The sequence below is a fragment of the Macadamia integrifolia genome, chromosome 12, assembly GCF_013358625.1.
Source record: "Macadamia integrifolia cultivar HAES 741 chromosome 12, SCU_Mint_v3, whole genome shotgun sequence".
In the NCBI taxonomy this organism is placed as follows: Eukaryota; Viridiplantae; Streptophyta; class Magnoliopsida; order Proteales; family Proteaceae; genus Macadamia; species Macadamia integrifolia.
The window spans coordinates 28,926,816-28,939,990 of NC_056568.1; the positions used below are offsets into that span (position 1 = coordinate 28,926,816).

The window sequence follows — 13,175 nt, forward strand, 5'->3', positions numbered from 1 at the left end:
TTCTTCCGGATTAGTATATCGATGACGTGTTCAATAAATTTTATAAGTATCAACTTGCCACGTGGTATATATTCTAATGAGCATGGTAAAGCCTGATCTAAACTGTCGGACAAAGATAATTAATTATTGTCTAATACCAATTAAAATGTGTTTACTCAAACGTTACATGCCCACATTAGATGATTGGAAGCTTTCGCTCACTCTTTTCTCTTAGTTTGACAGTCAACTTACACCACCACCAACTTAGGCTGCGTTTGATAACGTTTTAGAAAAATGTTTTTAGAGTTTTTTCGTTTTCATAATAAAGCATTTAGTGCATTATGGTGTGTTTAATTTTTTTTAAGAACAAAAGGTGAAAAAAAAAAAATATTAGAAAAGAGAATTGACGGAACAACAAAAGATAGTTCCGTTGTTTCAGTTTTGTTAAAAAAAAAAAAAAAATATTTTGACACAAACTGAAATTTTTGTTTTTAACACGAAACGCCGTTTCTTGTTTCAAAAACATTACCAAATGCAGTCTTAGGGCCTGTTTGGTATCGTTTCTGTTTCAGAAACGCTGTTTAGTTTCAAAAACGAAAATTTCAGATTCTGTGTCAAAACGCAAGTTTTAAACGAAAAAATGGTATTTTAAAATTTCAGATTTTTATCGAGATTTTTTTTTTTTTTGTAAAATGGAACAAAACTGGGAAGATGGAACTCCATTTTGGAGTTCCGTCCCGTCAAATCTCATTTTTTCAGTTTTTTTTTTTGTTTTCAGTTTTTGTTCCAAAAAAACAGAAACAGATCATAAGTGCATCAAACAGAAGATTCTGTTTTTTCGTTCCAATAAAACGAAAAAACTCCAGAAACGTTTTTTTATAACGATACTAAACGGGCCCTTAGTTTTAAGTATTGATAATTTGCTATTGCTGATCCCATGATCCATCCAATTTCAGACGAGGATCACTTTTCTGACCTGATTAGAGTTGACATTGATTGGGACCCAATGCCAACTCCAATCACTATAGCTATCTAAGAGATCGACACATGTCCAAATAGTGATTCAACAACTATATTTCTATAGATTAAAACAGAAGTATTATACCGAGAGCCGTTGCATCACCGCATAAGAGACGATCCTGATCCCACTGGCTGAGGGACCCAGACACACCAGCAATGGTTAGGTAACAGGTGTTCGATGTAACACTTTCATATTCTCTGTGTGGGTCTACCTCCGCCCTTTTTCTCTCTGCAATCAAACACTCTATTTTTCTTTTCTGGTGGAGGAACTAATTCTGGAAAAGACAATTTTCTAGTGTTTCTGTTTCCATGTGTTTTTGTCCTCTCTATCAAAAGCAATTCCTTTTACGGAACTAATTGGTCAGAGAATTACCACCGGAAAAGTTCCACAGTGACCACCGGAAAAGTTCTCTTGGTCGTTTTTTTTTCTTACAAGGAAGCTCAAACAAAACGATGAAGGGCATTTTCAGTTATTACATATGAACTACAGGGCTAAAGATGGAATTCAGCAACTCCCGAGAATCCTTTTACTACTACTACTAGTACTAGTCGTTCGAGTTAATTCACTCTCTTGGAATCTCGGATTTGATTCTCAGTACACGAATCCATCCGCTTGGTTTCTGATCCCTCTGCGATGGGCATGACGAGACGAAGATGCTCCAACTCCAAGAGATCTCGATGAACTGCAGTTCTTCCTCCGTACACTCTCTTCGTCCATGAAAATCTGTCTACACCTGCAATCTACGCTGCAGAACGCTCTATCTCCTCTGGAATGAGAGAACAGAGTAAGATCAAGAGAAACCCACTAACATATATGCTCTACAAAGTGAAAAATGAAGCATAACCCAATTTCCAAATCGACCAGATGTGATGAGATGAAAACCAAGATCAAACTAGAAAATTAAAATAGACCCAGAAAAATCTGAACTTGATAAAGTTGACATAAACACAGAACAATGAATCTAAGGTTAAATTGAGGGATTTAACTCACTTGTACATGTAGATGTCTTTGCCAGGCAAGAGTCTTTGCTTACAGAGAAAACAGGAGTCGAGAAAAGTGATGGCCGGAAGAGTTGATGGAGAATATAGAGATGAATTAGTAGGTGAAAAGGAAGTCTTGATCATTGTAACTTTATTGATGACTTGTGGACCTCTGTTTATGTTCTTCTGGGTTTCAAGTAGAATCCTCAAACCCACCATCTCTCTCTCTTTTCCTCGGCGGCTGCTGCGGTTGTTGTGCTTTGGTGGCCTTAAAAAGGGACAAACGAAACGAAAATTTAAATAAATAATAGAGAGGACTGAAGAAGACTGCAGGGAGGTTGGCTGAAAGATATTAGAGAGATAGAGATAGAATCCAGAGAGTTGATGGGTCCCCTTGCAGAAAGATCAAGAATGGTAGTAGTAGTGTAGTACAGATTTAACTTGTACTGCTTATTCATTTCCACGTAGATACGCTAATGGTTTCCACTTTTTCTATTTGCGGCTTTTCTCCAAATTACTATTATCTGTCATTCTGTCCTGTAATGACGAATGAAGATAGTGATCTTTTATATGTTTATGTGCCTCTTTAAGTTGTGAAGTTGGTCGATGCTCACATATGTATAACTTTTTGGAGAAAATTAATTACTAATAGATCTATCCTGCTAAGGGTGTCAAAGTTCAGTCCAGAATCCGGTTCGAACTAGTTGATTTGGTTTTGGTTTGTGGATTTTATGAAATTGATATAAAAAAATGAAATCAAACCGGATTGATCGAGTGCATTGGTTGAAATCAAAAATCAGGGGTTGAACCCAATAAAAGCCAAGGCTAGAACAATAGTAATTCGATAAGAAAGGATTCGACTCCTCTACGACCGTTATGGTGTGTAGCGTGCATTCAGCAGCTGTGAGCACTTGGACACACATACCAGCACATGGGCGAGCATCCTAAGAGGCACACAGCTGTGCCGCATCATAGAGGAGCCCTAAGAAATAACAAATAGAAAATCCAATAAAAAACATTATTTTCTCATTAATTGTCTTATGTATATGTGTAAACTGAACCAGACTGGACCCAACTCGATAATAGTTTGATCACAAGTCAAATGTTTGATGAATGTTTAAGAGATTATTCAATCAGATTTTGGATATCCAGTAAACAAGACATATTAATAATATTGAGATATTTAAAAAAAATAAAAAAAAAATAAAAAAGAAAGAAGGGGAAGTAACTCTCTAACCAGGAGTGCAGCTTACACAAACACCCCATGCATGTGTCTATCTCTCTTCTTTCCCAAATAAAGTCAGAAATATCTTTTTACAAGGGACGGAAGAGGAATATTGGCATAGGACACTCACAGAAAAAAATTTTATTTTTTTGGAAATATTTTACACCTAGTTCATAAATGAAATAAACTTGTGATGATACTATACGTATAAAGATTTCCTTAATGTCCACAAGTCAAATTCAATAGCACATTTCAACCTATGGCCTTGATATAGACCACTATTGCATTCTTCCGCCCCCACCGTCGTCCTTTGTAATTTCTTTAATGGTCTAAGTTCTTCAAAGATGAATCGTTATTCTTCTTGTTCTTTGTGTGGGGGTGATGGAATGTTATCAAAGGTGTAACAATGACAAGTTAACATTCCATACTAGTTTTATGTAATTTTTACAAAAAAAAAGATAATAATTTCATATAATTGGGAGTTCTTCTTATTCGTTGCTTTAAAGTTTTGGATTGAACCCTCTAATGTCTTTTCCTTGTGGAATGGAAAGCTGAGTCACAAAAAAGCAAAACCATTCTACCCTCATTCCAAAAACATATAACGAAACTGTCGCAACATGTACATTAGAGGTTCTTTTTTTCCTTTTTAGCCTGAGGGCATTGTTTAGTGGTAAATTTTGGCGATAGTGGGATTTGAAACTTGAAAGTCCTAATCATGGGATTGTCATATCTAATCAAAGTGGGGAACAATTTAAAGGTGTTGTGAGGGTAATGAATTTATTCTCGATATAATAATAATTGAGATTATCTTGGGAATAAATCCCAAGCAAAGGTTGGCTTAGACATGGTATTGGAAAATTTTAATGGGAATACACATGGGTGATGAAGATGACAGGATTTGACATGTATAAGGGGAAAATGCTACAAATTTCTTTTAAATGGGTGTTGTAGATATTGCTCTTAAAAAGAGGTTCCACAAGTCATACAAGTTCAGATCTAGGGTCTTAGGTATTGGGGATGGGAGATACTGGGTTCGCAAGGTATTGGGGATGGGAGATACTGGGTTCGCAATTGGCATTTTTCAAGGAGAGTGCTTTAAGGACTTATCAATGGATTAAGTCCTGTTGACAACATTTAAGTTACAAAACTATTAGTTTCTTTACTGCTTTTCAAGAAGTTATGGTGTCCTTGGGTCCTCAACTCCTCATTCTAGCCACTCTATTGATCCTTTTCTTGACTCCTCGGTGGGTCCCTTGCATGGTTCTTATTGGTCTCTTTGCCACACTCACACAAAAAAAAAAGGTGTTGCGGATATAGAAGTCCAAATCAAAATTGATGATCGAGAACATTTTCTTGCATTCGTTCAGGTATTTGTCAATCAAACAATAGAGAGAGATCAGGGTTACATATAAATTCATAGAGGCAAATCCTCTAATGGAATACAACAAGTGTACCTGTCACCACCCAATGGAAGAAACTTTTCCAATGGCGAATGTTTAATGGAGAAGAAACTTCATATTCCTCTCTATAACTAAATTCTAAATCCGCAATTCAGGAGATTGATTAGAATTTCTCACGACCATCTTATTCATAAATGGTACTCTTTAAAATTGACGGTTGTGACCAAGCGAAGTGGTGTGATTCAATAGGATGATCTCAGAACCTGTCCAATATAATACATAAAGACAATCCATGTGAGATGTAACCTTTTAACCATAGGTGAGTGATGATTTCATTATTGACAAGAAAAATAAAAAACCACAAATGAATTTTTTTTGGGGGGGGTGGGGTGACGAACAAATGATAGGTAATGTAATTATACTTTGGTCCCTCCACTTACAATAACGGACATACTAGTATGGAAATGAATAACCTCAAAAACCTTGATCAGTCAAACAACTAATATCAAATTAGTCTTAACCAATGGTTGGAAATAACAAAATTTTAAAATAAAATATAATGCAATTCCTGTACATGCATGAGGGCCAATGGAAGTTCACGAGGAAACATCCATAGAAGAATCATTTTCCTTTTCATGGGGAGAGTCCCACGCCCCCATGTGTCTAGTTCAAGGGCCACACTCTTCCACAAAGAACATTTTCCCCTATAACTACATATAGGAAAAGATGCTTACAACACAAGCTTAAAATCGAAATTGCAAGTACCCCTCTCACCCGAAACATTGTAGCTTATCCTGTATAAATTGTCCTAAATACCCCATATTGGTTAGAATTGTCTTTTTCAGTCCCTTCTTTTGCCCGAAACCACACATGGGTGTTGGAGGGAACCTACTTCCATTATATATTTATACAAATTTAGAACCCAAACTGAATATAAAGCGGGTCAAAACTGAATAATGAATCAAATAAAACTGAACCTAACCAAAACTCGGTTAATTTCTTTTTGGATAATAGGCTTCTATTTTTTTGTTTGGGAAATGTTTCTCATGGGTAGTGCGATTCTTGCATATGCACAAGGGTCAATGGGAGCTCACAAGTTACTCACATATTACACATCCACAGCAAAGTCATTTTCATCTCACATGTCTAGGCTCAAGGGATTCGCCCATGGAAAACATCTGCTTGGGAGATCTTGTGGAGGCATCTAGACAGGTGGGTAGCATCGTCTTTTAGCTCTTACCTATGTCTGCGAGTAGAGCCACACAAACGGATAGGATTCTTTTCTCCTATCATGAGAAAAATAGGCTTCTAATTGATTTTGTTTCTATTGTATCTCAAACCGAATCAAAACGAAACAAAAAACGAAACAAAAACCGAAATGGTATCGATTGACGCCCTGTACGATCGATTTCCAGACGATACGATACGTAATCGTCACGAAGGCTTCACGTACGGAGAGTTGATCCGGGCTAAGTCGACTCGGCTGTTCCACTTCCCGGTGTCTATCGTATTTCGTATACGCATCGAATAATCGTTCCCCACTGCCCACTCCGCCATTCGGCGCTCCGTAACTGCGTTCACTTCTCTCTCGCTCGCCTGTAGAATCTGCCTGCCCTGAACCTGAGAATCAACTACTACCTGCAACAAAACGCAAAGGGAAGGAATCAATCTTGACATCATTTAGCATTTTGATTTTACTTTCCTTCCGTGTTCGTTTGGACCCGTGGACGGTGGACTCGGCGTTTCTCGCACCTGCAAATATGTTCAAGAAGTGAGCGTTTCTCTTTGTCCATCTTCGTTTTCATTTCTTTCTGTGATTCAGTTTTGTTTGAATGGCTCTCAATGCTAAGGTTTTTAAGTTCGAATGGAAACATTGACCTATTGAGTTGGCATTTAGTATGATATCCTTTTTCTTCTTTCCCCTACAGATCTAGGGTTGATGTATATATCGTTTATTAGAAATCAGTTGAATCATCTTTATGTTTGTTAGATTTCAACGGGCGATGGTTGACAAGCTAGTTTTCTTGTGCTTCCGAACAAGTCTCTAGTGCCAAAAACCTTAAATGGTCCTAGGGCACTGCCATCTATTCGTTTGTTGACCTAAGCGCCTAATGGTGGTATTGTACTGTTATCGATTTTTTTATTTGTTAATTTGTTCTATTGCCTATTGGCATTTTTTCTTTCCAACCCATTCCCCAGGGGGCGGGGTTGGGGGGACTGAAAGTAATGCTAGGCTGATTGAGAAAGGGGTTCACAAATGAAAAGGATTGAAAATTTCAGAAATAAGGATAAGTTTATGTCGATTCATTGTTTTAAAAGCTTAAAGTAGTAGAATACAGTTGACATGGATTAGGTTCTAGCAACTGAAGAGTAGGGTCTATTGGTGGGAGGGTAAGGAACAGGGGTAGATAAAGGATGGCAGAGGAATTCATAAATAATCGTTGTTATTTGATCTTGCCATTGGCAAGGATCCCAAAAATCAGATAGCAGCAAGATGAAAAAGATTGAACACCCCCCCCCCCCCTGGCGGAAAAGAAAAATAAAGAGAGAGAGAGAGAGAGAAGAAAAGAGTCTTGTTCTTTTATATTGCTGGTGCATGTGTGTTTATGTCCTCTAAGCTTTATAGCTACGAGAGAAAACAACAACCAGGTATTGGCGCCTGGGACTTTGATAGCATTCAAATTTGTGCTCGGAGTGGTGCAATGAACAAAAAAGAGAATATATAGGGCACACATGAAAAGTTTCTATCTAAAACTTGAGAGTTTTAAATTTAAGAAAAACAACTAAAACATATTGAAGTAGAACTATTAGTTACTCTAAAAAGACCAAACCATCATAACCCAGTCCCTTAAAATTATTGTTTTAACTCAATACCATTTGTTTATTCATTATTTTACTTCATATATTGTGAGTATTCATGTCATTATCAGTTAATTTATTATATTCTGATTATACTTTTTGGTAATTGATCATATTTTAGTTTCGGTTATGATTGTTATAATCCTGTTGATTCAGTAACAAAGCAAACTTGTTGAACATTTTAAGAACCTTTACTTCATGATGTCTTGCCTTCCAATTTTCTGCCTGCTCCTAACAATCCTCTTTGTCTAATTATTACTTTTTGAACCTTTTTCAGATTCTCCTCTGAGGATGTATCCTCACAAAATCAAGTAAAAGCATCTGTGCAGCGTAAGATCAGGCAAAGTATTGCCGACGAGGTGTGGATTGAAACTGCCTCTTAATTTTCCCTATTCTTTAATTTTAATGAATCTAAGGAATGCCAGAAGCCTTTATGAATTCACTTTCACTGCATCTGAGATATCTCCTGTGCTTGCATGGCAGTATCCGGGCCTGGAACCAGTGTTAGATGATTTGCTACCAAAGAAAGTACCCCTCATTGTTGTTAAATGGTTTGTTCACACCCTTCTTTACTCTTTCCTTTGTTTTTTTGGTACTAATCGGTGAATTTCAATTTTGTTGTGTGGTAATATCTTAGTTGGTAATCCATTAATTGTCATTTGGAAAGCACATGGAATGTGGTCATGTCATCTTTGTTTTCCATAGCATCCATAGACAGAACTGCATAATATTATCATCTTAAATGGATCATCACCACTCTTCTTTAATAAATAACAAATGGTCATTACTCCTGTTAATAAAAATAGGGGCAATAGAACTCTACTTGCTTGTGTTGCTACTGTGCCAATACGCAGACCAATGGGAGGCCATGCAGAGGCATCTTCAGAGCATGGGGTGGTGGGGGTCAGCGCAGTCTTTTTGCTCCTGCCTGTGTCTAAGCATGGATACATGCAAGTGGGTAGCTTTCTTTTTCCCTAAAATTAGAGATAAATTCATAATGGGTTTGCCACTAATTGAACATAATCATCCGGAGTTACAAAAAAAAAAATTAGCACCAAATGGAAATATCCTTTCAAATGGATGCTGTTTTCTTGTTGATCTGATTAGCATTATTAAGCTTATGGAGGTTGGTTTGTGCTATGTTATTGCACGCAATTTCAGCCAGTGACTATGAAGTTTGGACCTTTAAGTGCGTGAGAGTTGGTTTGTTTCTGTTTTGTTCAAGTGTTATTTATGCTTCCCAGCCACCCATATCTTGCATAAGCAACACATCCTTTGCTATTTGTGACTTGTGAGCTCTTCCCCTTTGAATTTGATTCAATATTGACTTTCCATTTACCTGTTGTTTCTGACAATCCTTTTTCTTTTCCCTGTCTAGTCAAAACCATCTGAATCTGGTTGTGGTGAACAATGTGCCTTTGTTTTTCAATGTTCGTGATGGTCCATACATGCCTACGCTACGGCTGCTTCATCAGTGTAAAGTACTCCTTATGCTTATAACTTAATTAAATGGTCTTTCTACTCTGACACAGAGAGATTTCATATTTAGGCAGTGATAAGTTGATCTTATGTTTCTGGTTATGAAGAAACCACATCTTTTCCCTTCATAGTCTAGGTAGATGTCTGGAAAATGAAATGATCATCCAATATGACGTCAAAAACAATTGTTTAATGCATAATGGAATAGGGTTAATATCTGCCTGCTTGTTCTTGTACTCTGTTTTGCAGATCCAAAGATAATGAAAATGCTGCAAGTGGATAGAGGTGCAATTAAATTTGTTCTTGCTGGTGCAAACATAATGTGTCCTGGCCTTACATCTCCTGGTGGGGCTTTGGATGATGATGTTCTGGAAGAAACTCCTGTGGTACACTGTTCACCTTTTTCAAATCTGATGCTATTGAACTGTGATGCGCTCTGAATGATCTCATTCTTTAATTTGATAACATCCCTTGGGACTTACCTTTCAAATGTGTTATTACACATTTGCCAGAGATTTGAGACAAATTTTCTAGGTTGGCGTGTCCAGCTCCCATGTAAATCTTGTTAAAGTGTATCATGTGTGTTATGGTATTAACTAGATTAGTTGTTTAATTGTTATTTCTTTTTATTGTACTTACACTTAGGCTCTTAGTAGGATTCCTAGCCTTAGTAGGAACAGAGTCAAAGCAACGGTGCTCTACGATCAGCTCGACCGCAAGCTGGTTGTAAATCAGCTTACTCTCCATTGGGCTCATCCCTTGCTTGCTTGTTTGTTCTGGCAATTCCTACTAAGAGTTGATGACTTAACTTGATGTTATATAAGGAAGGGGCAAGACCACGTATGGGTTATTCCATTCCCATCGTGTTCTAGCTCCCCCTCTCTCCTTGCCTACATTCTCTATCGTGTTCTTCTTCTTCTTGTTGTAGTTATTGGTTTGCAGGTTCTATATTGTCACATGTTATCAAATATATTAAACTGGTATGCATATATCAGTTCATCTGTTATATTACATATGATCTCTCGGTTCCTGCATGGCCTCTATCTGCCATGTGATAGTTTGGCTGGGGCCAAAATTTTGTGGACAGGTAGATCTCAAGCGCCCTTGCTCATATATCAAATTTCCGACCAAAATGATTTTGCCAAGTGGCAGAAAAGGACTTTGAAAAATCCAGAAGTTGGGAGAGTGCAAAGTAATGGCCTAAGAACCAGTAGGCGTTCATGGACATACACAAGGGTGCATACCAATACACCGGGGGTATTTTATTGAATTATGTCCCTAATCGAGACCATTTCTTCTCTAACGGTTTGAATGGTTACATCATCTGTCCACGTGGCAAAATGAGAGAGGGCCGCTGAAATCCCTTCCTACGTGAGTCGTGCAAAAGCCTTCTTGCCACAGCATATTGTTTTCTTCTGTGATACAAATTTTAGCTACAATAGGCTATTAGTTATATAGTAGTATATGTGGTGATGGGATAGCTTGAAGTTTTATTGATGGAGTAGCCTTAGGGAGAAGAGGGAAAATCGCACAAACGGGGGAAGGGATCACACACCACGCACAAATTCACTAATCTAAAATTTAAATTCACTCTAAAAATTAAACATTGGGTTATGTAAGTATATAAAGGGAAAATAAAAGACTACTACCTAAACTCTAATATTGAAATAAACTTCTACTTAGACTCCAAACATAAATCTACTTCTCTACCTTCTACGTATCTTACTTAAAGACAAATAAAAGACATAATGTAAAACTAACTACGTCCAACCCTTGTTGGACCAAAAACCTGGGTTGGACCGGTTTGGCCATTGGCTTCCACAGTCGGTCCTGTTGGTCCAATCAAGTAAGTGCAACTGTATCTACATCAGCTCTCCCCTTTTGAAAAGAACTCGACTCCATCGAGTTTGGATGAGGTCCAAGAATGCCATCAGAGTTGATGCGCTTGAAGAGAAAAGTACCAACTGTCTTCTTGAGCTTGAGTGGGGGAAGACCCTTTCCTGGAAGGAACTTCATGTCGAGGCCACCATGCTGACAGGTGTATGTATTCTCATATCCACAGTGCTTGGCTTTCTTGTCGAACAACCATGGGCGACCCAGTAGAATGTGACAAACTTTTAGAAGGAGAACATCACATTGAACCTGATCAATCAGTCCACCAATGGAATACATGAGCAAACACCTTTCATGAATTTTCAAATTATTGTTGTTCACCCATCCAACCTTGTAGGGATTCGGATGAGGCTCAATTTTCAGACCCAACTTGCGAACAACATCTTCAGCAACAACATTGGTATAATTGCCGGGGTCAATCATTATATTACACAAACTGTCATTGCATCATACCCTGGTTTGAAAGATACTGTTACGACGCCAATCGTCCTCAGGAATCTTCTATGTAGTCAAAAGAGGACGGATCACATAGAACGGTCGATGCTCACCATCACTATCATCATCATTAATCTCATAAGGATCATGATCACATTCAACCTCCAGATTCACTGTTCCTGTTTTCGGTTGCTCTTCTGGTGTATAGGGTATAAAATTGTCCTTGTTGATGTAGGCTAACAACCGGTTAAGACATTGATTAGCTCTACGCCCGTACCCCTTGCATGAGAAACATTGAATAGCCTCCTTTGGAAGTGCTAAGTTCCTGTCATAATCACGATGAGGTGAGGAGTATGGCTGATTAGGTCGTGAAGATGACATGTCTGAATCATGACGAGGTAGAGAATACGGTCGGTTAGGTCATGAAGATGCCATAGATGAAGCACTAGCCTGTGGTCTACTGATTGACTTTTCCTGTTGAGATGATTGTGGTTGAATAGAATTAGAATTCCTAGGGAAAGCATCTGTAAATGGACGCCGATTGTATGGACGTTTTAGACTGTCCTCAACCTGATATGCTACCTGAATAACGTCTTCCATCGTAGGCAGTCGGCTAGAGGCAAGGACAACACTAAGTTGAGGGTGCAAAACATTGCGGAATTGTGCCACCAATACTTCTTCATCCCACTCAAAATCCGAACGAGTAGCCAAATAATAGAACCTAGCAACATATTCTTCCATGATCAAATTCTCTTGTTTTAACTGTGCAAACCTGAGATGCATGCGTTGCTTGTAATCAGAAGGCAAGAATCTCCAGTTCATGACTTCATGCATTTCAGCCCAAGTAGTGACTAAACCAATGCCTTGGGTTCGGTTCTGTTGCTGTTGCTTGATCCACCAGATTCGGGCCGTGCCTTTTAGTTTGGCCACTGCAAATAGGATCTTTTGGGCCTCAGTCAACCCGTACCATCTGAAGAATGTCTCTAGGCTATGAATCCAGTCAAGGTACAATTTTGGATTATTGTCTCCATAAAAATCAAGGACATCCAATCTTGCTGCTCTTTCTGCTCCATCATCATATCTACCAGTTCCATATGGTGGTGAAGGTGGTGGTGGATCCTGTGGAACGGTGTTGGAAGAATCCCCAGATTGAATGGGACTCTTTCCTTTATCTGTTGCCTCCAAACGAGCAATAAAAGCTTGCATGGATTCCATCATTGCCATAATAGCTTCAAACTTAGCATCAGTTTCTCCCTTATAGGAGTTCAGTTGTTGAACAACTTCACTATTGGCTACCATGGTGATGATTAACAAAATTACGCTCAAAGAGTAATGGCAATATAGTTATTAGATGGAAACTTAAAGAGGAATGGCAAAATGGTAATTTCCTTTTTTTTTTTTTTGCAGGGATGGCAGAACTGTAAATAGTGAGGGTGCACTTTAAGTCACAAAGGAAGACATGTGTGGAGAAAGGGTTTAATTGGAAATAAAGAAGAATATGGGATAGATAAAGGATAATGGGAGGGGTTTGGAGGATATAAACAGAATTAAAGGGGTAATTTTGAAAAAAGAGGAAAAAGGAAATAAAAAGGATGGGGTTGGGGTTGGGGTTTTGGATTACCAACAACAGGAGATATCTCTCCTTGGGGACGTTGGAGACTGAGAGCAATTAGCGGCAGGATTTGAGGCGAGCAATCGGCGATGGAAAACCAGGTATGCCTCTTCGTCTCTCTCTGTCCCTTCGTCTTCTCTCTCTGCTTCTACTTCTTCTTCTTCTTTCTTCTTCTTCTTCTTCCAATCTTCTTCTTCTTCTGTCTTCTACCTCTCTGATTTCTGTTGTCTCTTTTTTTTTTCTTCTTCTTCTATTTTCTGTTCCTTCTTCTATTCTGCTCCTTCCGTCTTCT

At 38.3% G+C, this 13,175-nt stretch overlaps 2 protein-coding genes across 3 annotated transcripts in view; one reads left to right on the forward strand and one right to left on the reverse strand.

The window, feature by feature from the left end:
- Positions 1–1,391: 1,391 nt before the first annotated feature.
- On the reverse strand, positions 1,392–2,298 carry LOC122058292 (FCS-Like Zinc finger 15-like). Its single transcript, XM_042620908.1, has 2 exons — positions 1,991–2,298; positions 1,392–1,766 (listed from the first exon to the last, which is right to left on the reverse strand). The coding sequence occupies exons 1-2, from the start codon at positions 2,197–2,199 to the stop codon at positions 1,592–1,594; spliced, it is 384 nt and encodes a 127-aa protein (XP_042476842.1). The 5' UTR covers positions 2,200–2,298; the 3' UTR covers positions 1,392–1,591.
- A 3,804-nt stretch (positions 2,299–6,102) lies between these two features.
- The window catches only part of LOC122057872 (malignant T-cell-amplified sequence 1 homolog), a 22,808-nt gene continuing 15,735 nt past the window's right edge, over positions 6,103–13,175 (forward strand). Inside the window, exons 1-5 of one of the 2 annotated variants that reach the window (XR_006133642.1) lie at positions 6,103–6,376; positions 7,742–7,823; positions 7,948–8,015; positions 8,843–8,940; positions 9,193–9,329. Coding sequence is in view for 1 of the 2 variants with exons in the window: in XM_042620214.1 (XP_042476148.1) it covers positions 6,366–6,376; positions 7,742–7,823; positions 7,948–8,015; positions 8,843–8,940; positions 9,193–9,329 (396 nt within the window). In the remaining variant the exon portion in view is untranslated. The remainder of the gene's footprint in view (positions 6,377–7,741; positions 7,824–7,947; positions 8,016–8,842; positions 8,941–9,192; positions 9,330–13,175) is intronic. The other variant, XM_042620214.1, reaches the window with a different exon arrangement.